Source organism: Varanus komodoensis, unplaced genomic scaffold (genome assembly GCF_004798865.1).
Source record: "Varanus komodoensis strain SLA01 unplaced genomic scaffold, ASM479886v1 scaffold95, whole genome shotgun sequence".
Classification (NCBI taxonomy): domain Eukaryota; kingdom Metazoa; phylum Chordata; class Lepidosauria; order Squamata; family Varanidae; genus Varanus; species Varanus komodoensis.
Window position 1 is genome coordinate 57187 of NW_025336658.1, and position 22009 is coordinate 79195.

Consider the following 22009-nt stretch of genomic DNA (forward strand, 5'->3'; position numbering starts at 1 on the left):
ACGGGGCAGCCCGGCGTAAGGCAGCTTGATCAGGTCTGAGTATCACGGATCTGTCCCAGGGAAGCCTTCCCCAGGCACCGTTTCTGGGTGCCCTGGGCATGCAGGCTGTCTGGCTGTCCAGCAGCAGGTGCCCTTGGTCTGGTGCCCTTCAGGCCTTCTGGACCTCTATGTCAGCTAGCCTGCCAATGGTCAGGAATGCTGGAACATCAGGCTGGGGGAGGCTGGCCCGGAGAGCCTTCCTAAAGGTCTTGCAAGGGCTGCTGCTCTGGAGCCAGCTGTGTGTGCCCGCACCACGCAGAGACCCGGAAGATGCAGGCACTCCGCCTTTAGCCTTGCTGGAACCCCTGTCGTTTGCATGCTCTTCTGCACGTGTGTGTCCTCCAGTCCAAGGCAAGAAACGTGGAGTATTAAAGACACACGTGGGAGGGGAGATCGCAACTCAGGGGCAACGCATGTGCCGGCAAACCGCGCACGGCCCCTCACTTCATCCCGAGCATGCGTGAGCCGGGCTCTCAGGCAGCAGGGCTGGGAAGGCCCGTGTCTGCCAGAGGCCACAGGAAGCCGCTGAACAAACCGCAGGCGTGACTTGGCGTCCTTCACAGTGCGGTGGGGAAGCGGCACACCTGGCGAGCGGCTGCCTGCCTACCTCCTTGATGTCGTGGTATTGCCCCAGGAGCGCGTAGGGGCAGTAGGATATGCTCATGGAGACGATGCCCATTGTGCTGATCATAATCATGGCGACGTACATGTTGGGAAACATGGCCATCACGGCGGTGCCAATGGAGAATCCCAGCGTGCCCAGGATGTAGATCACTCTGATGCTAAGGTCGTAGTTGTCCAAGTATTTCTGTAGTAAGGCTGCAAAGAGTCAAGGAGAAGTCGCCATGATGGAAGCTGCCAGCGATGGAAGGCAATCCACGTGTCAGCTGCACATGGACTCTGGGACCCCTTTCTCTTGGAATGGGCTTCCCCGGGAGGTGGTTGAGGCCCCATCGGTGCGGGTGTTCAAGGACAGGCTGGACGTCCACATGGTGGGCATGTCGTGAGTGGAGCCGGCTGGACCCGAGGGTCAGACTAGATGGCCCGGGAGACCCCTTCTGGCTTGCTCTGTTTTCTATGTTTCTATGTTTCTTTCCTGAGCAGAACCAATCCATCTTCAACTGGTCCATAAGGCCACATTCAACCCCGCCCCCCACACCCCCGCCAACTCCTCATATAAGCCATGCAATGGGGGTTGTTCTCGGAGAGATGGCCGGGCTGCCAGGCTTATCTCTTAGTGCCTCCATGGCAGGGCCCCTCTTGCCTCGTCTCACTGCTGTGAGTGTGACGCCCTTTGTGGCAGCTGCGGCTTTGCTACCCCCTTTCCCCCAGGATCGTTTTTCACGGTGGCATTCGTCCCTGTCCAAATACCCCAACTAGACCTGTCAAAAACCCTGTTCTAAAAGGGGGGGGGGTTATTGCATTGTACTCCCACCCCCCCCACACACACCTGCCAACACCTGCTCCCTTTCTGACCACTGTGTGAATGGGTAACAGGGAAACAACTCCCACCACGGTCCCAGTTCCTGTGCTTTGACCGGTCAGTTCAGCACTTCCCAACATCTCCCTCCTCCTACAGGACCACTCAGAACCGATGATTCGTTTTAGGGTTCTGGCCGATTTGCCAAGAGCGTCAACAATCCACGTCGCCAGGCTTGGACAACAAGGCATGCGTGGTGGTGCGGGACGGCTGCCTGCCCGTGCTGCAGCTCTCCCGTAGGTGGCTGGGCCAGGAAAGCGGCCTGTGGCGGGCGGCCACCAGGACGAGTTCCCTCCCGACCTGCCCAGAACCTCTTACCTGAGCACACAGCGGCAGTAGCAGCATAGATGACCAGCCCCCAACAGCCCATCTGGACTCCGGTGTTGTAGGCATGCAGCTCCGTGGAATTTGAAGGCGCCTGCAAGAACAGCAGAGGATTATCCCCGGGCCCCCTGGACTGCCAGCACCTTGCCAACAAGCCCGCAGAATTCGCTCCACCAGCTTGCCTAGCCACGCATACCTGCGTTTCCCTTTATGCATTCATCTAGATTATGTTCAATCAGCTTTTGAAAGAAACAAGCTTGAAAAGGCTGACTAAAAAAGGGAAGGCAACAAATATCAGCTTCTTCCAGCACAACGAAGGAAGAACCGACCTTCCACCACTGCTTTTCCACCTGCATCTTAGAGATGACTTTCCACCCACCACTGGGCAAGGGAGGAGTAAATGAGTCTTAGTAGCTACTCTGGCAATTTTCTTTACAGCAGTGCTAGTTTGGCTGCGTTCGTTCACGGGGGTGGGGGGGGGTGCAGAATATGAGATGGGCATTTATTTGCTCGAATGCATGCTTTTTTCCTGGGCTTTCGTGAATAACTTTACCTATCGACTTACTACCCGAGAACCCGTTAAATCGGACTGAGATAGATGCCATGCCTTCTGACCCCGTCATTTCGGAAGGGTCTTGACCACGGGGACATGCGCCGCAGACCCAGCTGGACGCTTTGCAGACGGGGTGCTAATTGGCCAGATGGCGTGAGTGAGGTATCTGAGCAGGAACAGTGGGATGCTTGCAGGGCAAGGGAAAAGGGCCATCCATTTGGGCTGAATGTGCCGTGGCACCAGATCCGAGGTGGACATGGCTATCTGGGACCGAGCTGGGCAACAACGGTTCTGGTTCTTTTTCACCGGGCTGCTGGGCAGGGATTCAGACAGCAGCCCAGGTGCAGCCCAGGTACTGCCGCCGCCTCTCTCTTCTGCCCTGGGTTCCAGGAATGTCAGCATCTCCTGAGGCGGTAACGGATTTCCTACAACACCCCCTCCAAGTGTCTAGATAGAGAGGAGGAGTACGATCGTCTCCCTTACCCTGCAAGCTAAACGTATCTGCAGTAGGAGCGTCTGCCTGCTGTTTCTGGAGACACGCTTGCGTGCTCACGCCAGTGGCCTGCCAGCGGATCTCTTCTCAAGCAAATCACTTCAGCTGCCTCTCGGCTCTGGTCGTGCTGTGCTTCTCCACCCCTCTTTGCATCTACTTGCCCAAGCGGGTGGAGGGCAGTGCAGAAAACAAGGACCCGCAGTTTGAACTGAGAGGCAGAGAGCTCCACGCCAGGCACGCCGCAGCTTTCCTGCCTGCCCCCTTCCGCCTGCCTGCGATGCCGCCGGTGACACACGCGTCACATTTACCTTGGGGTCACCGTGAAAGATGACCTGCCCCATGAAGTCGGTGTAGAAAACGGCTTCAGCGATGATCGAAAACCAGGTCAAGAGGTGGCAGACACACAGTCGCAGCAGCTCCTTGGGCATCTTCAGCATGGACAGCCACAGCAGTCTGACGGTGGTTTCTGTCTCTCCTTCTTCGCTCTCCGTGTCCCCGCTGGAGTTGGTTGCACCGCTCTGGTTCCGGTGCCGGTATCTCTGCCGTTGTCTCTTCTGCATATCATAGATATCGTTCATGCTCCGGGAGGACTTAATCAAGACAATGGCATTGGCCCGCCGGAAGCGGTAGCGGTGAGAGCCGATCTTGCCATAGTAGGAGAACGTGTACGAGGGCTGGCGGTAGAACATGTGCCTTCGCCTACGCATGGAGTTTGAGGTGCTCGACTGCTTCATGCCGATCCGAGCGTGTCCGTTCAGGAGATCTTTTGGTAGGGAGCCATTGGTGTTTGGGACTTTGGCCTCGTTCAAGTGATTATCAAGTAACATCTCCTCCTCTTTCTCGTTTTCCCTGAGGAAAGCAGACAGGCGGTTGAATTTGGACTTCATGAGTTCCTGGCTGGTGTTGTGAGGGGTGTTTGGGTAAGAAGAGTCCTGAAAAATGGAAGGCTCAATGTCATGGAGGAAAAGCAGCTCAGATTCCATTTCTAGGGTAGCATCCGGCATGTGCAGGACAGAATCGCTCTTGCTTCGCACAATGTCCACCTCGAGGAACTCCATGTTGAGGTCCTGCTCAGACTGAACCTCATCTGGAAACATGGAGTTCCCATAAGGGTCTTCCTCGCTGATGACGTTCAGCCGATGCAGTGGTGGAAGGCTGCTGCCCAGCTTCATGTTGGACAGGGCGTCTGCTTCATCCTCCATCCGGTCCTGCTGAGGGTTGTATTGCTCTTCTTCAATGCTGCAGAGGTGCAGGATGACAGAGACGGAGAAAATAACAGCTGCGAAGAAGAAGAGCACCTGCTCTTGGGATTGGAAGAGGTTTCCTAAGAAGGTCTGCATCCAGTCTAGGCCCCCCAACATGTAGCCAATGGCTCCTCCGAGGCCTAAGGAAGAGAAGGACAGCGCGATGAATGTCCTGCTGTGTCTGATGGCCTGGAAGGCATTAAAGGGAACGGACGGCCCTCCCACATGACGGTCCCACCAAATATGGGCCCCTTTTTCTATCCAAGCACCTTCACCGAGCAGTCTTCTTGGTCCCTGGAGGGGAATACCGTGGCCGGGGCTGCACGCTCACTGCCGAGCGCCGTGGCCTTTGAGGCTTCTTTTTCATGCCACCACAGACCTAGGAACTGGCCAAGAGCAGCAGCACGGCCATCTTATTCCACCGGTGTCCTGCCCTGTCTCCACACAGCTCAACGCAGCAGGGGAGCCTCTCCCAGCTCATTCGTCCTACCCAGGCTGGGGGAGAATAGCCTGCCCACAGCCACACAGTGATCTGCACGGAGGAGCTTGGCTTTCCCGGTCCTGCTCCTACGCCCTAAGCCCGCTTCCCCAGACCAGTTCCCTCCGCAGGTGCTGGACTGCAGCGGGGCCCATCATTCCGAGCCGCGTGGGCTTTGCCGCCGGACGAGACAGGTGAGTTCTGGTCCCTCTCTGCTGGTCAAACTCACTCAGAACACGCTCCACAGAGGGACGCCTCCACCTGCGCTTGGCCAGGGGTCACTCGCCTCGCCGGGACTCGTCCCATTTGCGCAGGGCCTCCCCCACACTGGTCACAAGACCACGCACTTTTGACGTGGCACTTGCAGCCAGACCTGAGTTTCTGCAAATGGCCGCTCGGTCGTGGTCAGCCGTTTGCTTACCGCCAGGTGCCTTGGATTACAACTCCCAGCATTCCTGGCCAGTGGCAGTGCTGGCTGGGCTGAAGGGAGTACAGCGCAAACCTCCTGGGGGATACCGGTGTGGGAGGTGTGGTGTGTGTTGCTCTGCCAGGCGGAAAACCTCTGAGGTAACTTCTCTCCTTGGTGCACCTGGACAACCCTATCGGGCTCCGGCGGCTTCTGCTTCCGGCCGGGGCTGGCCTGGGGAGGCCTGGGCCACACGGTTTCCTGGCCTAATGTGCCAGACCTCCAGCTTGCCTCATTCCCGCGAATTCCAGCTCCTTTTTCCAGTCACCCACACTAAACCTGCATGCAGATCCCAAGTTACCCAAGATGCTCGATGTTCCCACAGTGTAGCAATGCAGCGTCGTACACATCTTTCCAAGCAAGGAGCGGTTGCTTAAAAACAAGAAACACAAACAAAAACCCCTCCTGGGACAGCTGCAAACCGAGTGAGAAGTGGGTACAGAAAATACCCACTGGCTCACTTCACACCAAGGCAGGTTCTCAGGCTGATTTAAAACCAGAATTATGGTTTCAGCATCCAACTACAGAACCAAACCATTTCCAGCATCTTTCTTTCTGTACCTGCGCCGTTGTCCAACGTTTAGGACAACGGCCTCTCCAGGGGACAGCAAAAAATCCTGAACCATACGGTCTTGCTAAATCATAATCAGATTATCTTACATCATAGCTTTGCCAAAGCAAGATGTTCTGCCAAACCAAAGTTTCCGATTTTGATTTGCCGGGCCACCCGACACCACTCCGGCGGAAAAAGTAATGCGGACGCGGACGGGCGTACCGGCTGAGAAGGCGTGGATGTTGAGCGCCATGTCCTGCTCCTCGCTGTCCACCACATCCAGCAAATAGGCTCGGATCGGCCCCTCTGTGGCGTCGGCGCAGAAATCCAAGACCACCACACCCAGCACGGTGAGGACGATGCCAATGGGCTGCTTATCCGGGACGTCGCCGATGGCGAGGCCTGGCAGGGGAGAACGAAACAGGAGGGAGTGTCTCTCTTGCAGCGGATACCCCCAAACACGGCAGGTCACCACAGCAGATGGGTTGCCAAGACGGCTGCCGCAGCGCTCCTCAGACTCTTAAGTGGCCCTCTGGACCCGGCAGCCCGAACCATGCTAGAGCCAGGCCTAAACCTGGCTGGCTGGGGAGTGCCGGGAGGTATCGGACCTTTTTCCTGCCTAAATATGCATAAGATTGATGTTCCTGTTGCCTTACACAGTGCTGGTTAAGCCTCCTTTTTCAGATATGCTGACATGGGAGAGGTTACAGAGGTCAGTTAAGGTAAGCTACAGTTAAAAAAAAAAAAGGATTACACAACTTGTGAAAACATGCGTTGGAAAAAAAACAAAAGGAAGGAGGAAATACTGAAGTCTGCGTGACTAGAATCATATTCCAGAGATGAACACTTTAAAAAACAGGTGCTGCAGATCAGAATGGGGGCATTCAGGGGTCTTTGAGTGCAGGCAAAGCCCTGCAAATTCTGTCCTTTGACCGATGCCCCCATTATCTGAACCACCAGACCAATCCAATTGTGCAGCTCCGTACATTCATTGTGAAGTGATGGGCCCACGGAGGAGTGACGATGGAGCCATGCGGAGTATGGATGTTGCAAGCCGGGGCCGGGGATTTAATCTCTGGCAACCCCATGCCCAGCTGGGAGAACCTGCCGGGAGCCCTGCAAGTGCCAACCAAACAGCGTGGGAGGCGCACAGACAAAACGGCTTGAGAAAAGGCAACTTCATTTGCACAACGCAGTTCCCTTCAACAGTTTCCCCAGAACATTCTGCAGATTAGAAAATGAGAGCCCGCTCGGGTCCACAGGCCTCTAATGGCACAGAAGGGGTGGAAATGTTGCTTCTCCCAGGGACACACGACTATGGAATTAGTCTCAGGCTGAATTCCCAAAGATGGTAAATTCCCAGCTGCAACAGTTTCCCCAAATGCTGACAGGGTAAGAAAAAACGTATTCTTCCCCATTTAGTAGTTTGATAAACAACGTCCAGCCCATGCCACGATCTCCCGCTGCCCGCGGGGCACGCTCGAGGAACCGGGCAAGGAAAAGCGAAACAGACGGTCCCTTCCCTCCCTCTCCAAAAAAACGCTGGAAACAGGATGTGTTTGCCAGATATGCATTAAAGGGAAATCAGAGCACAACAGGAAGCATTTCCCTGTGAACAGGTTCCTACAGTTTTCCCATGCCAAGAGCTGGCTGGATTCGTTTCAGCTCCTGCTGATACGATGCTGGCAGCGCTCACTTCAACCGGGAGGTGTGCTCGCAATGGCAGCCCCCCCCCCCAGCCCCGTGGCCATAGACATGGCAGCTGCTCCGAATGGGAAAGAGACGAGGCCAGGGCAGAGGTGGGCAGCGGCACGGCGGCCTCACAGCAGGGGGGCGGGCGCATGTGCCGCGGCAGCGCTGTGGCCAGGCTGCGACGCGGGCACCCGGCTCTGCATGGCTGAGTGTTCAGATGTCACGTTTCTGGCCCGATAAGCAAAGGCAGGCTGGCTGGCGTGTGAACAAGGGCCAAGCTGCTCAGCACCCCTCAAGCCTTCCGCCTCTCCCACAGCTGCTCAGCTAGAGGCAAGAGCTGGTCCTGGTTTCACAAACTAACCAGTTTCCCCAGGACAACCACGTGGCAAACTGTGTTTTAAGTAACCGAGTGTATTCTTATTTATTTATTTATTTATTATATGTATGCCCCATCTTTTACCTTCTGAGGAACACAAGGGGGCTTACATAATTTCCCTGCTCCTCCTGTTCATCTTATCCTAACAACAATAACCCAGTGAAGAGTCCGTGATGGGCCCAACATCACCCAGCGAGCTCCAGGGCTGAGTGGGGACTAGAACCCAGATCAGCCGAGTCCCTGTCCCACACTCTTAATCACTACATCACACTTAATACACTTAGTAGTGTATTTTAAGGTGTCATTTTAATACTGCTATTTGGAAACTAGTTCGTGAATTTACCATATTAAGCAATATACCGGGAAGGAAGGACGGAAGGAAGGACGGAAGGAAAGACGGAAATAGGTGTTCTCTCCAAAGCAGGAGTGGAAATCATAATTCGATCCTACTCACAGGGAAACAGTGGCTTAGGAAGACAGGGAGGAAACTCTTAAGGATGGCACTTGTCCCTGTGCCAAAAACTCAGAACTTGCTGAACCAGGAAGGCTGTGCCACTGATGCCTAACCAGGCTTAGACAGACTGTGAGAGTAAAATGAGCTAAGGAATATCAATACTTGTACGCTGGATGACGGTTGAACAATAGCAATGTACAGAGCGCATCAGCTGTTATTAGCCCATATGGTCCGAAATCTTTCCCCAGGTATTCTAGGAGGCTGGCACGCCCAAGCAACAAAACCCAGCTCCTTCTAAGCGGGAGGCTGCCTTCCTATTTGGGTGTGGACAGGCACAGATATCTCATAAAGAACATTAAATATCTCATGCTGGAAAAGGCAAAGCTGTTTTCTTTTGCACAAAAATGTGGTTATCTGAAATCAGCTATAACTGGTCCAAATTCCATTTTTGTACACATTAAAGATGGGGCACTCTGGGTTTTAAAGGTCCCTGGTGAAAACTCTTCATGGTCATTCACTCGAGGCTTGTGGATACTTCTACAAGCATCCACAGTTGAACAGCCGTGGGAAAGTGGCAGGGAGAAGCGCTGCCTAAAATCATTATCATGGAGAACGGGAATGTTGGCTCCCAACAAAGCAGAGCTTAGTTTTCCAGGATTCAACTTATTGAGCTTCTCTTGTAAGATAAACGGGGAATGCTAGTCTTCAAGGATGCAAGGCACTTAATGATAAAAGGAACAGGGTTTCTGGATGAGATCCTGACAGTTGTTCCACACACTATGCAGAGGCAAAGCCACATGAACCACCAAATGGTCCCGAAGTTGAAGCCATAGCTGAACAGTGCACACATTTTCAAAACACACCTGTTGTACCTTACAGTTTGAGGCATCCACTGAAAGAATCTTAGGTCACCCTTCTCTAACCAGGTGCCTTCCTGATGTGCTGGATTACAGCTCCATCATTCTGACAATTCTCAGATGTACACCTCAAAATGTGTAGGCCATCAATCAGCCCAAAGGGGCCACATTCCAGTCCCTAATCCTAAAACAGATGGTGGTCTCTGGCATTCAAGTTTCACCCTCACCGTATATTAAAGCAAGCATTGTCAACACATTAGAAAAGCCACAGGACAGTTACAGCTTGTAAACCCAACAATCCTGCTTTCTGCAGATTAATCAGTCACAGAATTCAGGTACTTGAAAGCAGAATTCTAGGCATCCTCCCAGAATAGTTAAGCATGGTCGACTTCTACACAGCTGCTCGGTGTGATCCGATCCTGCTTCCCGGCACAAGAAGCAGACAGTGAAGGTACCCGAGCAGCTCTCCCACACCCAGTGTTCACTTACCTATAATGGAACCATTTAAGAAAAGGGCAACTCCAAAGAGAACACCGATGCAGAGGGCAAGAATAAAAGGTCGGCGCCGGCCCCAGCTAAGAGTGCAGCGGTCGCTGGCTGAACCAATTAAAGGAGTGAAGATCAGGCCCAGGATTGGACTAAGGAACCACGTGAGGCTGTAGTACTGTTCAGGAAGACCTAGAAGAGAGAGAGGCAATGGAAGAGAGTTATATTGATTGCATTTTGGAAGAAGGTCAACTTCAACCTCATAGAAATCAATCCAACTAAAGTGGTTACAAATTAAGTAGTTTGTTGATGTACAGTGATTTCTGTTCCCCGCAAAACATAGAAACAGAGCAAGCCAGAAGGGGTCTCCCAGGCCATCTAGTCTGATCCCAAATCCAGCCGGCTCCGCTCAAGACATGCCCACCATGTGGACGTCCAGCCTATCCTTGAACACCCGCACTGATGGGGCCTCAACGACCTCCCGTGGAAGCCCATTCCACACCCTTGGGGTCCTGACTGTCAGGAAGTGCTTCCTGGCATCCAAATGGAACCTGGGTTCCTTGAGCTTGGCTCCGTTGGAGTGCGTCCTGCCTTCCTCTGCAGGGGACTAGCGTTGTTCAGATGCGACAAGAATCTGTGCTTTCCTACTACATGAATGAGCCTGAACAGATCATGGGCACTCCCCTTTTCTTTTCCCTCCTCTTTTGCAACCCTAAGGAGGAGCTCCGAAGCATCAGCAAACCATTCCATCCATATCATGGCTTCTTTAAAACTACTTAGCCAACAAGACAAGGATTTGAAACTACACTTTATTCCAGAACGGTTTTCATTATCCATGATACACCAGGACACATCCATGCACTTTGGTGCTGGAAGAAATTGAAGCTTCCACCATGGCATTCTGAGAAGCCTTCTTTTCAAGGGGCAGAGCTCCTGTTTGCCTTTGGAAGAGGCAGTCTGACCTACCACAGAACAAGAAATGCACAAGCAGAGCATGCAGTGGCTATGTATTTTAAGGGTCTGGAAGCAGAGCTCGTGAAACAAGGACGAGGAAAAGAGCCATGCCCCTTGAGAAAATCCTGAGTGCTGCTCACAAAGGCTTTACTCCTGGGGAAGCATGTTCCTCCGCTGATCCCTGATTGGCAAAAATGGGAAACAAAGCTTGTGGGGGCACAGATACATATGGGCACCTGCCGTGACTGTGACTGTTCCAAAAGTGCGTGGGGGCGGGGACTGATGTTTTTCTGAAATAGCTGCAGAATTTGGGAAATGCTGAAAAGGTGCAGAACAGTCATTCCAGCACTTGAGATCAAGAGGAATACATCGTCAACAGGGGGATAATGTTCCTCTCTCATTTTGTGCACCTTCTTTCTGTTTTTTCCCCTTTACCTGTGCTTTCCCAGGGACAGGTAAGCACGTGGTTCTTGGCCATCACGCACAAATCAACCTGCATGCAGCTGCACCTTGAATCAGAGCGCTGTAGATGCTCACCTAAACATGACCCTACCTGTGTTTTCTGAAGCTGTGAAAAACAAAACTGAGGGATGAGAAACCATCTTTCTGAAGCGCTGCTTTGGCACAGGCAGAGGGGACAGATTGCAAAACGGAGGGGTGGGGCTTTCTGCACCTCTTGCTGAGCGGCTCCAGAGCGGCTTCCAACCTCACACTGCTTTACTCATCATGGGTCAAAAACCCCTGGAACAAACCATGCGTTCTCAGAGTGGCTTAGCCAGGAAAATTAACTCTCCCACCCCCCGCAGAAGCCATGTGGGGGCTGGATGACCTGTTGCCCTTGATGTCCCGTGAGACAAGTGCGTGTTTTGAGAAGCCCGGAAAAACCTGAAGCCACCTGTGGGATGCGGGGCCTCACCTTGGGCCTGGAGGCAGGACAATACATCTTCTACCTGGTTCTGCTTGCATACTTGCAAATAAGGCAAACCTTACAAAATGCCCTGAGTTTCTGGGGTTCTTTCTTCTCCAAAGGGGGACCCCCCCCCCACACACACTGGCATTGCCGCCTAGAATACCGATGCAAAGACCTTTGTGGAATCTGCTAAGATCCTTGTGGAATCTCCCACTAAGTATGCAAAGCCGGCAAGTCCCATGCGTGGAAACAGGACTCTGCACGTGCAGCAGGCATGGGGGCAGCGTGTGGCAGCCGGCCTGGCTGGCTGTACCGATGCACCAGCTGGACACGCTTCCTGCTGGGCGCCCACATGGACACCCCGTGCGAGTGCCTTCGGGCAGACAGAAAGTGAGCTCGTAGCACCTGGGGAGCTGAGCGAAGATAACCTGGCAGATTCCCTGCCCCCAGCCCCAATTCCGCACATATTGCTGCGTTGGGATTTTTTACTGCTGCATAGTTAGGGGAATGGTTGACATTAAAGAATGACCCTTCATAGATTAGTGCAATTTATAAAGACAATGGATAGATATTGAGATGCCGGCTCTCCAATTTGGTGGGTATGGAATACCAACTTGCCTTTTCTGTATCACAGAGAAAAACATCTGAGCTGTTCAGTAATGCAAGCCTGCAGCCTCTAGATGGTGCCAGAGGAAGGGTAACTGCTCCAGGGGGAGTTTTTCAAAGGACTGCTCTTTTTATATAGCAATTCTTAATGTAACATTTTAAATCATCCACCTGAGAGGTACCAATTAGCAATCAAGCAACCAAGGTCAATCTTCAAAACCCCGTGGAAGGAAAAGCATCCCCTTTCCAAAGATACATCAGATTATAACTAGGGTTTGATTTTGCAGCCATGCTCAACAAGTTTTTAAGATTTCTACTGCATGCTTGGCATCAAATCTAAGCAGCGGTTCAGAGAAAAATGAAGTATGGGTAAAGTTGGGATGAATAGGGACCTTCCTTCAGACTTGTTCCGTGAGATAATTAGCTGAACTTTCCGAAGTGCCCCGTAGCATTTGTGTATTTGTGTAACACTCACAGTCAGAGTGGGGCACCCACAGAACCATCTTGGCAAGCGCACTGAATCGTGCAAGAGAAAATATGAATGGTTTTACTGGGCGAAGCTCACCCATTCAAGACTTGCCTGCCATTCATACAATGCCTCAGCAGCCCAAGAGAGCTAATGGACCGGCACAAGAACCTTTAGGAGGGCCCAGAATGTAGAAGCAGCAGTGGTCGTGTGGGACGGGGAGAAGCACCTTCATTTCTCTCCTTGACCCCACCGCCTGTTTCTGAGTCTCTGCTCACATGTTCTCGTGTGTCATCCTGAGGGCCAGGAACATGTTTTAAGAAGTGATGACTGACTTTTGGACGCCAGTTTCTATGCCCAACAACAGATGATTTGACTGGATCATGGACGTTGGGAAGGACTGCAGTTTTTGCGTGTGTTAATTTCGTATTTGACCTTTCTACCAAATAATGCTCCAGGCAACATTGCTACATAGTAGAACACCCTAGCTTGAATTCTTGAAGAATATCTTAATTTTCAGTAACATTTAGCAGGAAAGACAGGAAGGAAAACAGAGGGGCAGCTCTCTCGAGTGTAGATTTGATGCCGGGGGCAATTTTATCAACTGCCAGTTGGGCCGGTTCAGCAACTGAAGAACTCCTGCTTCAAACAGCTTGTCGACTTCTGCATTTCTAAATTGGTACAGACTGTTTAATAAGCAAGTTAAACAGTAGATGGAAGGAGAGAAGGGGAATATCCGCTAGTATGCAAGGGTAAGCATTATTTTGTGGCGGCGGGTCCCTCTGGATGCATAAGCAAGTGGATTTGCCATAAAACCCAACGCATTACTTGCATTAACTTCCTTAGCTTCAGCTAAAGAATCTGCACTGTTGCAGCATGGAATCTGGCAGTGCGTGCATGAGCCCGGACACCACTGGTTTCGTAGGTTCTCACATGCTGTGTGAAGGAAAACACTTGTAAGGGCAGCAAAAGGCACTGGGGTGCTGATGAAAAAGAACTCCGCTCTTTGAAATATTATAAGCCCAGTGCAAACACCTGCATTCTATTACTGCAGGATGTTAAAGCTGAGCACCTTGGAGAAAGTTGCTTTTGCTTGCCCGGCTCAAAACAGTTTTAAGCCTAGGTGAGGATTTATGGTAGGGGCACGGAGCCTCAGGCCTGTGGCCCCAGAAAGCCATGCCTCTTCTTGTGCAGTGGTTTTCCAGCTTTTCCAGATGACTTCTTCCATTCTGAAAGGTGGAAATGCCTCTTCCAAGGCTTAGTAATGGGCAGTGAGAGCCTGAAGCCAAATTGGGCTGGTAGTTTGGATGGTTTGCACTTTTGCCTTCCTGCTGTCCAGCACTGAACTGTGTCCTGCAAGAGGTTGTCGGTCCCCAATTTAAGGGGTTCCAAAGAAAAGCCTAGTGCTGGGAACAATTGACAGCAAAAGAAGAAGGGGACGGCAGAGGATGAGGTGGCTGGATGGAGTCACTGAAGCAGTGGGTGTGAGCTCTGGGGGATGGTGGAGGACAGGAAGACCTGGAGGAATGTTGTCCAGGGGGTTGCATGGGCACAACTTCACAACTAACAACAACAACAACAAATGGATCTTTACATGTACAGTAAAGAGAGGGTTCGTTGTGTGACCCCAGGACTGCCTGAAATCCTGTAAAACCCAAATGCATCCCATCATGCTACCAATCCCAACAGACCTTTGCACCTGATGATCAAAATACATAAAGGCAAGGGGACCCCCCCTTTTTATTGTGGAACATGCCACATTTTGCCATGCTCAATATCTAACAACCTCCTTGTTGGGGGTGTGTGGGGAGAAGGACCCCCTTCTCATATAGCCAGCCCAATGTGGCATCACCCGAGGTTGCGGTAAAGGGAACTGGATCATTCCTCCAGTGAAGAAGCAGCTTATATTTGTGTCCTGATAACATTTGGTCCTTTTCACCTTGATCAATGAAGTACTGATTGATCAATGATCAAGTACATTGATCAATATCAATGAAGTAAGTGGTCCTGAAGCTCAAAGTATGCATTGGTGATGACCTCTGCCCTCGACTCCATTCATGGGTAGGGAAACTTCTTCTGGCAGGTCTGTTCAGGCAGAATTGCAAATGCCCCTGCAAGCACTCAATGCACCATCCTTTCCCAAGAATCCTCACCTGCGGCACTCATGTTTCTAAAAGCCTGCAGTGGTACCCGTGCTAAGAAGAGCCTGGCTCCAGCTCTGCATATACCGCAAACTGCTCAGAGAGCTTTGGATATGGGGCAGTATAGGAATACGGGCAGCAAGTAAGACGGTGTGTGTGAATTTTCCAGGCTGGGGGCACAGCACTGGGGTTCCCACCCGTTTTAACTAACCCTAAGCACCGTGCCTGTATTAAAAAAAACCTGCCCCGAGGCATCCAAGAACATCTGCTTCTTGTCCTCCAATGGACCCTCTGAGGACAAGGGGGTGGAAGAAAGAGCCGGGCCTTCTCTACACTGGTCCCCTCCCTGGAAATGCTCCTCCCTTGGAGGCTTATACCCGAACGCGTCCGTGCAGCAAACGCATTGCTCCCATGGAGGTCTTCTGAATTCTCAGCTTAATCATATTAATTGGATATCTCCGATACATGCACAAGGAGTTTTACACCGTCCTACAAACAAACGCATTCTCCTTAGAGAGCCGAGTAGCACCATCCATGCACAAGAGGGAAGTTATTAGAGGCTTAATGCTCAGCAGGCGCAGAGCGCCGACTTGACTGTGAGGGGAAACACGAGGAAGAGTGTACCGAGAGCAGCTGGAAGCCAGAGGGGGAACTCTCACACCGCGGCTCTGTCTCTGCAGGCACCCCTTGTAGCAACCCGAAGACTCAAAGAACTGCATCCTAACAGCTTCTCCATTCGCCATTTATATTCCAAATGGATAATCAGGAAGGACAGAAAAGAACAAATTGTCAGAGTTCGCTTCCATGAACTTGGGCTGAGCGATGCTGCTTTCCTTGCCTCCCCCCCCCCCCACCCCACGCTGTTAATTTCTTGAGCAAGGAGAAGTGAAGAGAAATGCTCCCATTGGAATTTATTTAGGAAGTGCTGGAAAACATTCTGGGAAAACAGGTCACCCAAAAAGCACCCTTGATAAGCAAAGCTGATTGTACTCTTTTTAAAACCTGCTTTGCACAAAGCTTTGACGTCCCACACAAATCAATAGAAAACAATTTCATTTGTTTGCAGCAACTGCTCCTGCTGAGACTCAGGCAAAATGGCAATTCCCAGCAAGCTACAAACAAACAGGACATGGGCCTACAGTAAATAAGTTTTGTTTGTTCTCTTCCCCCCGCCCCCCCGGACAAAAAAAAGAAAAACCACAAGCCAGACCAACAACTTGCCAACAATAGTGGGACCCAAAGCGCCTGCAGTTCACAGGAAATTGTTAGCACAAGTCTTCCCAACAAGCAAGGTCATGAGCTCCAAGGGGGAACTTGCTTATCACATGGCACATTCAATATTCATTTTGCGATAAGCTCCGTAGGGGCCGGGAGGCGAGGAAAAGCCAGGTCTGCCCAGAGCAAGAGTCTAGCATGGAGAAAAGGCTGTGGGCTTTTCTGCTTAAAAGACGTGGAGTTTTCATTTTCCTGCCCAAAGGAAACTGTTCCTCTCTATGCAGGGAGCCCGACTTTCTGTAGGGTGTTCTCCCCCAGAACAGTGAGAGGCATTTGCTATGCCTGTTACCGAAAATGAGTGGTGCTGGTGATGAGGAAGTTGGCCCATTCAGAGGAAGATGAGCCAAATGCCATAAGGAGGGCTGAAGTTTCCATGTGGAGACCAGCGGAGAAAGCCTATTCCTAAAACGGGGTTAAGAGGGGTGGGAAGGATCTTTTTGACAAACCCAGTTCGGGCAAAACACAGCTACATCACTCCCCTCTCCATCATTCAAAATAACCCAGTCCTTTCCCCTCCCTGAGTCCGCAGCTCTCCTGTTATCACCAGTGCAGGCAGTCTAAGGAGCAGAACCTTACTGGGAAGGTGGTTACTGGGAAGGGGGTCTTTTCAGTGGTGGCAGTTGGACTTGGAGTGGTCCTACTGGGAAAAATTAGCAAGCACCTTGCTGTCATCCCAGAACTAGATAAAGATCATATCTGTAATAGTCCAGAAAAATAACTTTTAGCTGCTCTTTTGTAATTGGTGCATTTTAATTGAGCTTTGGTATCAATATGTCTTTCAAAAATCTGATTTGCATTGCTTTGCAAACTGTCCTGGAAGCTTCTTATTTAATTGTGAAATGGCCCACCACCATGAAATCCAAAGAAAGCCCTCAGGGGCAATTCAGGGATCTGTCCACATCTGTACAAGCTTGGCCAAGTCTCAAGACCTTGGGCTGTTTGTCTTCCACTCCTCCTGCCTCCATATCAGGGGTAGGCCATATATGGCCATATATATGGCCCTTGGATGTTGTTTGACTGCAGTTCTCACCATTAACAGCCTGCAGTCCAGCAGCAGTAAGAGGGTCAAGCACAGCCGATGCTTGCTTTGTATAGACACAGAGAAGGAAAACCTGACTCCACCAACCGTATTTCCACAGGTATGTGACTTGCAGAATGCCTGGGCGCCGTGTGAAAGGTGAATTTGCTCTAAATCCACTGAGATACCAATCAAAGGAAAGAATTGACCTGTCTTTGACTACACCCCTTTTGTGGAAAGCAGCCCCATCACGGAAGTGTTTCAGTTGCACAGTGTAATTGCAGCGTTTGCTCAGGGTGTATCTTCTCTCTACAGGTGTCCTTGCGACAGACACACACCCTGTGTGACCATCCAGCTGCCTTACTCCTGCTCCCGACAGGCTTAGGAGTGGAAATTGCCGTAACTTGCTCAGAATGCCAGAGCCTGTTTGTGTGATGAAACACACACAATGGTGAAATGACGCCTTTCCTATCTTGGAGGCTTCTGCTTTTAGTGGAGTAGCTGGAGCAGAAAAGCTGTATTCATAAAGTTTCACATTTGGAATGATAAGGGCTCAGCAAAGAAGCTTCTCCAGTTTTCTCCCAATACAAGGCAACCTGTAGCTCCCTCTTAAAGTTCAGGGCCAGCTTGTATCAAGCTCAAAATCAGCCAGTCAATTCCACCTGACCAAAGAAGTTTACCTGTTTGAAAGGGAGGGTGGGCTGGAAGAATCAGCAGCTGGGAAGGGTGAGCTGACTCACAGGGAGAAAAGTGCTGTGGGCTTCACAGAAAGCATTGTTTCCTGCTGGGGTCCTTGGGCACTGTAACCTGGGGTCCAATGTGGCCGTGGATCCTGTTTGTGACTGCCGGAATGTTCCGCACACTCTCTCACATCCCTTGGGTTTCCTGGTACCCTGCAAGATTTACATCATCTCGAGGGCACTGCTGTCCAATGGCTAAATGATCTAGATATCCATAGGTCTAGCCAGTCTAGTAACTGCTCATACATAATTTTATCTACAATCTTATCCATTATTCATATTGCGTGTTTTTAAGTAAATTCATTGTGTTGGTGTTTTGCATTTTACACACATTAAAAATTGGTTTGTGAATTTTTATGCAATGATGCCGTATTCTGCTGTGCCATACGGAACACATAAATAAAACCTGGGGTCCAACCCATGAAGCCGATTGGTGGGAGATTCAGGACAGATCAAAGGAAGCATTTCTTCATGCTGGGCACAAACTGTGGAATTCACAACCACAAGTGTAGTGATAGCCCCCAAGCTGAACAATTTGCAAGGGCTTTGGACAAATTCATGGAGGAGAAAACTGTCAGTGGCTAGCAGGTCTGATCCAGCATGGCTTTTCTTAAGATCAATGAACTGGGTTAGAAAGCATAGGAAACCACAAATTACTCTGAATGAGGAGGAGGAGGAGGAGGAGGAGGAAGGCAGAATAGGGGCATATTCCACAAAGCATGATTTTTCTGAGCTCTCCTGGAAAAATCTGGGGAATACCCTTTCTGTTCCTGAAGGTGCAAAAACAGGAATTTCAAAGTGGGGCGGGGGGAGAAGAAATTGGGCATCAATAATTTAACGGCATCTTCCATTTGTATGGCCCTGCCTGAAACAAGGGTGACCTATGCTTTTCTCCTGCAGCGGAACCTGGGCTCCTACAGTACATTATTTACCAATACCTTGTACTTGGAACAAGCAAAAGCTTTTATCAAATGTGAATACCTGACCTATGCATCAGTGTTGCGGACTCGAGTTGAGCACCTTGGACTTGACTCAGCTTGAGATTTCTACAGTTTTTATGACCAAATCGCTCCAGGGATCATCAGATCTCCTGAAAGGCAGGCACGAACACAGCAGAGGTGGAGGGAAGGAGGGAGGGAGTTTTAAGGGGGTGGGAGCATGATTGGATGGAAGGGGCTGCAATGGGGGAAGGGAAGGCAAAGCAAGGTTGCAGCAGATGGGAACATCTGGGGGGTCACAACTCCCCCCCCACAAGCTCCACCTTCACCTCCCCTTTTTCTGCTGAAGTTGGCTCTTGAGACTTAAGAGACTTGACTTGAACTTTTCTTGCAATGACTTGAGACTTACTTGGACTTGAAAGTAAAGACTTAAGACTTGACCCGAGTCTGGGAGTAAAGGACTTGAACTCGTCACTGCTATGCATTCTTCAACCAGTGAGTGCTCAGAGTGTCCTACATAAAAGGAAACTCGCCATGGAAAGGTAGCATGACCCCTGCATTTCTTTCCATAGCATCCTCAGTATCTCTCACTGTGAGGAGTGGCTACGTATACATGGTTGGGACTGTTTTCTACATTGTTTTTAATGTAAGCAAACAATAAAGGTTAGGCTAAACAGCATTAAACAGGGGTGTAAGCAATAAGGCTTGGAAGAACTATCCTATAAACATGTTTGAAGCAATACCCTGACATTAATAAGGCAAGCTCCAGAATCATGGAATCATAAAATACCAGAGCTGGAAGGGGGCAAGAAGGCCACTGGGCCCAGCCCCCTGCTCAGTGCTGGATTCCAGGTTCAGTGGCTGTCCAGTGGCACTGTGAATTCCTCCAGTGGAGGAGAGCCCCACACCTCCCAAGGTCATTGGTTGTTCTGCTGCTCTAACAATTAGGAAGCTTTTCTGAATCCGGCTCCCTGTTACCCTGAGTCCAGCTTTCTTATCATGCATTCTGGGATGACTGGGAAGAGATCCCAGTCTTTCTCGGCCAGCCTTGAAGAGTGCTAAGCTATCTTCCCTCAGTCTCCTCAAGGCACATATGCCCAATTCTTTCAGTCTCTCCCCAAAGGGCTTTGTTTATAGTCCCTGATCATCCCTGTCGTCCTCCTTTGAACCTTTTCCAGTTTGTCTGCATCTTTCTTAAATGGTTGTGCCCAGAACTGGACGCAGTACTCCAGTTGAGGCCTACCAGTGCTGAGCAGAGGGGAGCCAGTAATTCATGCGATTTGGAAAGGATACTTCTATCCATGTAGCCCAAAATAGCACTTGCCTTTTGGCTAGGGGCTGCAATGTTACTGCAAACATTTTCCAGAAGCTGTCAAGTTCATGAGGCAGGGGAAAATCACAAAGCTTAAATGGTATGGCTCATGGTGCCTGTTTCCTAGGACTGCAATATTTAGAGAAGCAGCAACCAATATGACAACTCTCTCCAAACAAGTTGAATTATAACAACTCATCATTGGCTTGCTTGGAGGGGGGGACTACAACTCCCTGTGCCACAGCATCTCCTTGAGGAGGTCTTCCACAGTTTTTCATAGATATCCTTGGTGAACTGCTTTGTTCTCATTCCAGTTCAGCTGAGGAATACTTTGGGGGAAACAGCTGAGTGTTTATGGTCCAGAACTTCAACCCACTGAAGAATGCTTTCTCTATCATATTATGCCAAGCATTATTAAGGGATGACCATGACTTTGTGGTATGTTCCAAGCCACCAAGTCATCTCTGATTTATGACAATGCTATGAATGAATGCCCTCCAAAATATCTGGTCTTTCACAGCCCTGCTCTCCCCTTGTAAACTCAAGGCCGTGGTTTCCTTGATGTAATAGAACCATTTCATATTTGGTCTTCCTTCAACTTTGGCTTTCCCTAGCATGACTGTCTTCTCCAGTGAGTCTTGCCTTCTCATGATGTGCCTGAAGTACAACAACAGCCGTTTCATCATGTTTGCTTCCAGGGAAAGTTCTGGCTTGATTTGATCTAGGGCCTACTTTTCATCTTTCTGTTGCTCCAAGGCATTTGCAAAGATCTCCTCCATCGCCTTCTTTCCAATACATACATTATCTTCCTGCCAGCTTTCTGATCCAAACGTAGCGACTGGGAATACAGTGGTGTTACCTTGGTGTTGGTCTCCAGTGAAATATTCTTACATGTGATGATCTTTTTTAGTTTCTTCATTGCTGCCCTTCCAATGACAGTCTTTGAACTTCTTGACTGCAGTGTCTCTGAATTGATGACTAAGCCAAAGTATGCAAAATTGTTCACAACTTCAATTTCTTAATTGTTAACCATAAAGTTCTGTAATCCTTCTGTAGGCATGATTTTTGTTTTCTCTTAATATTCAGCTGCAGTCCTTCTTTTGTACTTTCTTCTTTCACCTTCATCCTGAGTCCTTTAAATTCATTGCTGGTTTCTGCCAGTAATATGATATCGCATGCCATGTCTTAAATGGGCATATCCTCCACCATTCTCCACTCTTTCCTCTTCTCCTAATCTAGTTTTCCTGTATGTTCTTACTGTATGTTCTTGATTCAGACTGAACAGAGAGGGAGCTAAAATACACCCTTGTCTGATGGCCTTGCCTGCAGGAAACTATTTTGTTCCTCTGCATTCTGTCCTAACCGGTGGATGATCACGTGCGGAGCACACCCAGTTCTTTCAGAACCACCAATAGCTTCTTCGGGTCCTGTAGTCTCTAAAGCACAGGCTGATCTTCTTCTGAAATGCACTGGTGTCGTCCAGTAGTCAACATATGTTTGAGCAGCACTTTGCTCGCAGCGGAAATTAGTGGAATAGTCCTTGAGCTGCTCTGCACTCCTTCGCATCTCCTTTTATGGGGTTGGAATGGCTACTGAGCATTTTCAGTCTGTGGGCTATAGTTTCGTTTTCCATATTTGTTGGCATACACCTACTGGATTTGGCCACATCCAGCTTCTGCAGCTTGGGATAATTCTATTGATATCTTATCTACTCTGAGCCCTTTATTCCTTCCAAGTGCTTTCGCTTTCCTTTCTAGTATTGCAGGCTCTTTCTCAAAAGATTCCACTTCAAAGGAGTCTATCATATTTCTATCTATTCTGTATAGTCTTCCTGTATATTGTTTTCACCTTCTTTTTATGGTATGTTCTCATGTTAGTCTTTCAGCAGTCCTAATCTAGGTTTGAATTTCCCTTTAATTTCGTGGATCTTCTGGAAGAGGTCTTTTGTTTTGTTGTCCTCGTCTGTTTACCCTGTAAGTGTTCTTTTTGTCTCTAGGAAATATTGCTGAAAAGTTGCATGCAGGCGTCTGAGTTCATTTTTGTCACCCTCTGCTTCTCACCTATCCTCAGCAGTTGTGTTTCTTCTGACATCCATCTTGGTCTTTTCTTTCTTGTTGTATACATTAATAAGTCAATCTATATCAGCCTTCCCCA

At 50.0% G+C, this 22009-nt stretch overlaps 1 protein-coding gene across 3 annotated transcripts in view; it reads right to left on the reverse strand.

Annotated features, from left to right (window-relative positions):
* Positions 1 to 22009, reverse strand: part of SLC45A4 (solute carrier family 45 member 4) — a 98760-nt gene that overhangs the window by 7937 nt on the left and 68814 nt on the right. For all 3 annotated transcript variants that reach the window (XM_044418953.1, XM_044418954.1, XM_044418955.1), the window contains 5 exons: positions 9499 to 9687; positions 5853 to 6032; positions 3198 to 4273; positions 1838 to 1937; positions 647 to 858 (listed from right to left, as the gene is read on the reverse strand). In XM_044418953.1, coding sequence (XP_044274888.1) covers positions 647 to 858; positions 1838 to 1937; positions 3198 to 4273; positions 5853 to 6032; positions 9499 to 9687 — 1757 coding nt within the window. The remainder of the gene's footprint in view (positions 1 to 646; positions 859 to 1837; positions 1938 to 3197; positions 4274 to 5852; positions 6033 to 9498; positions 9688 to 22009) is intronic.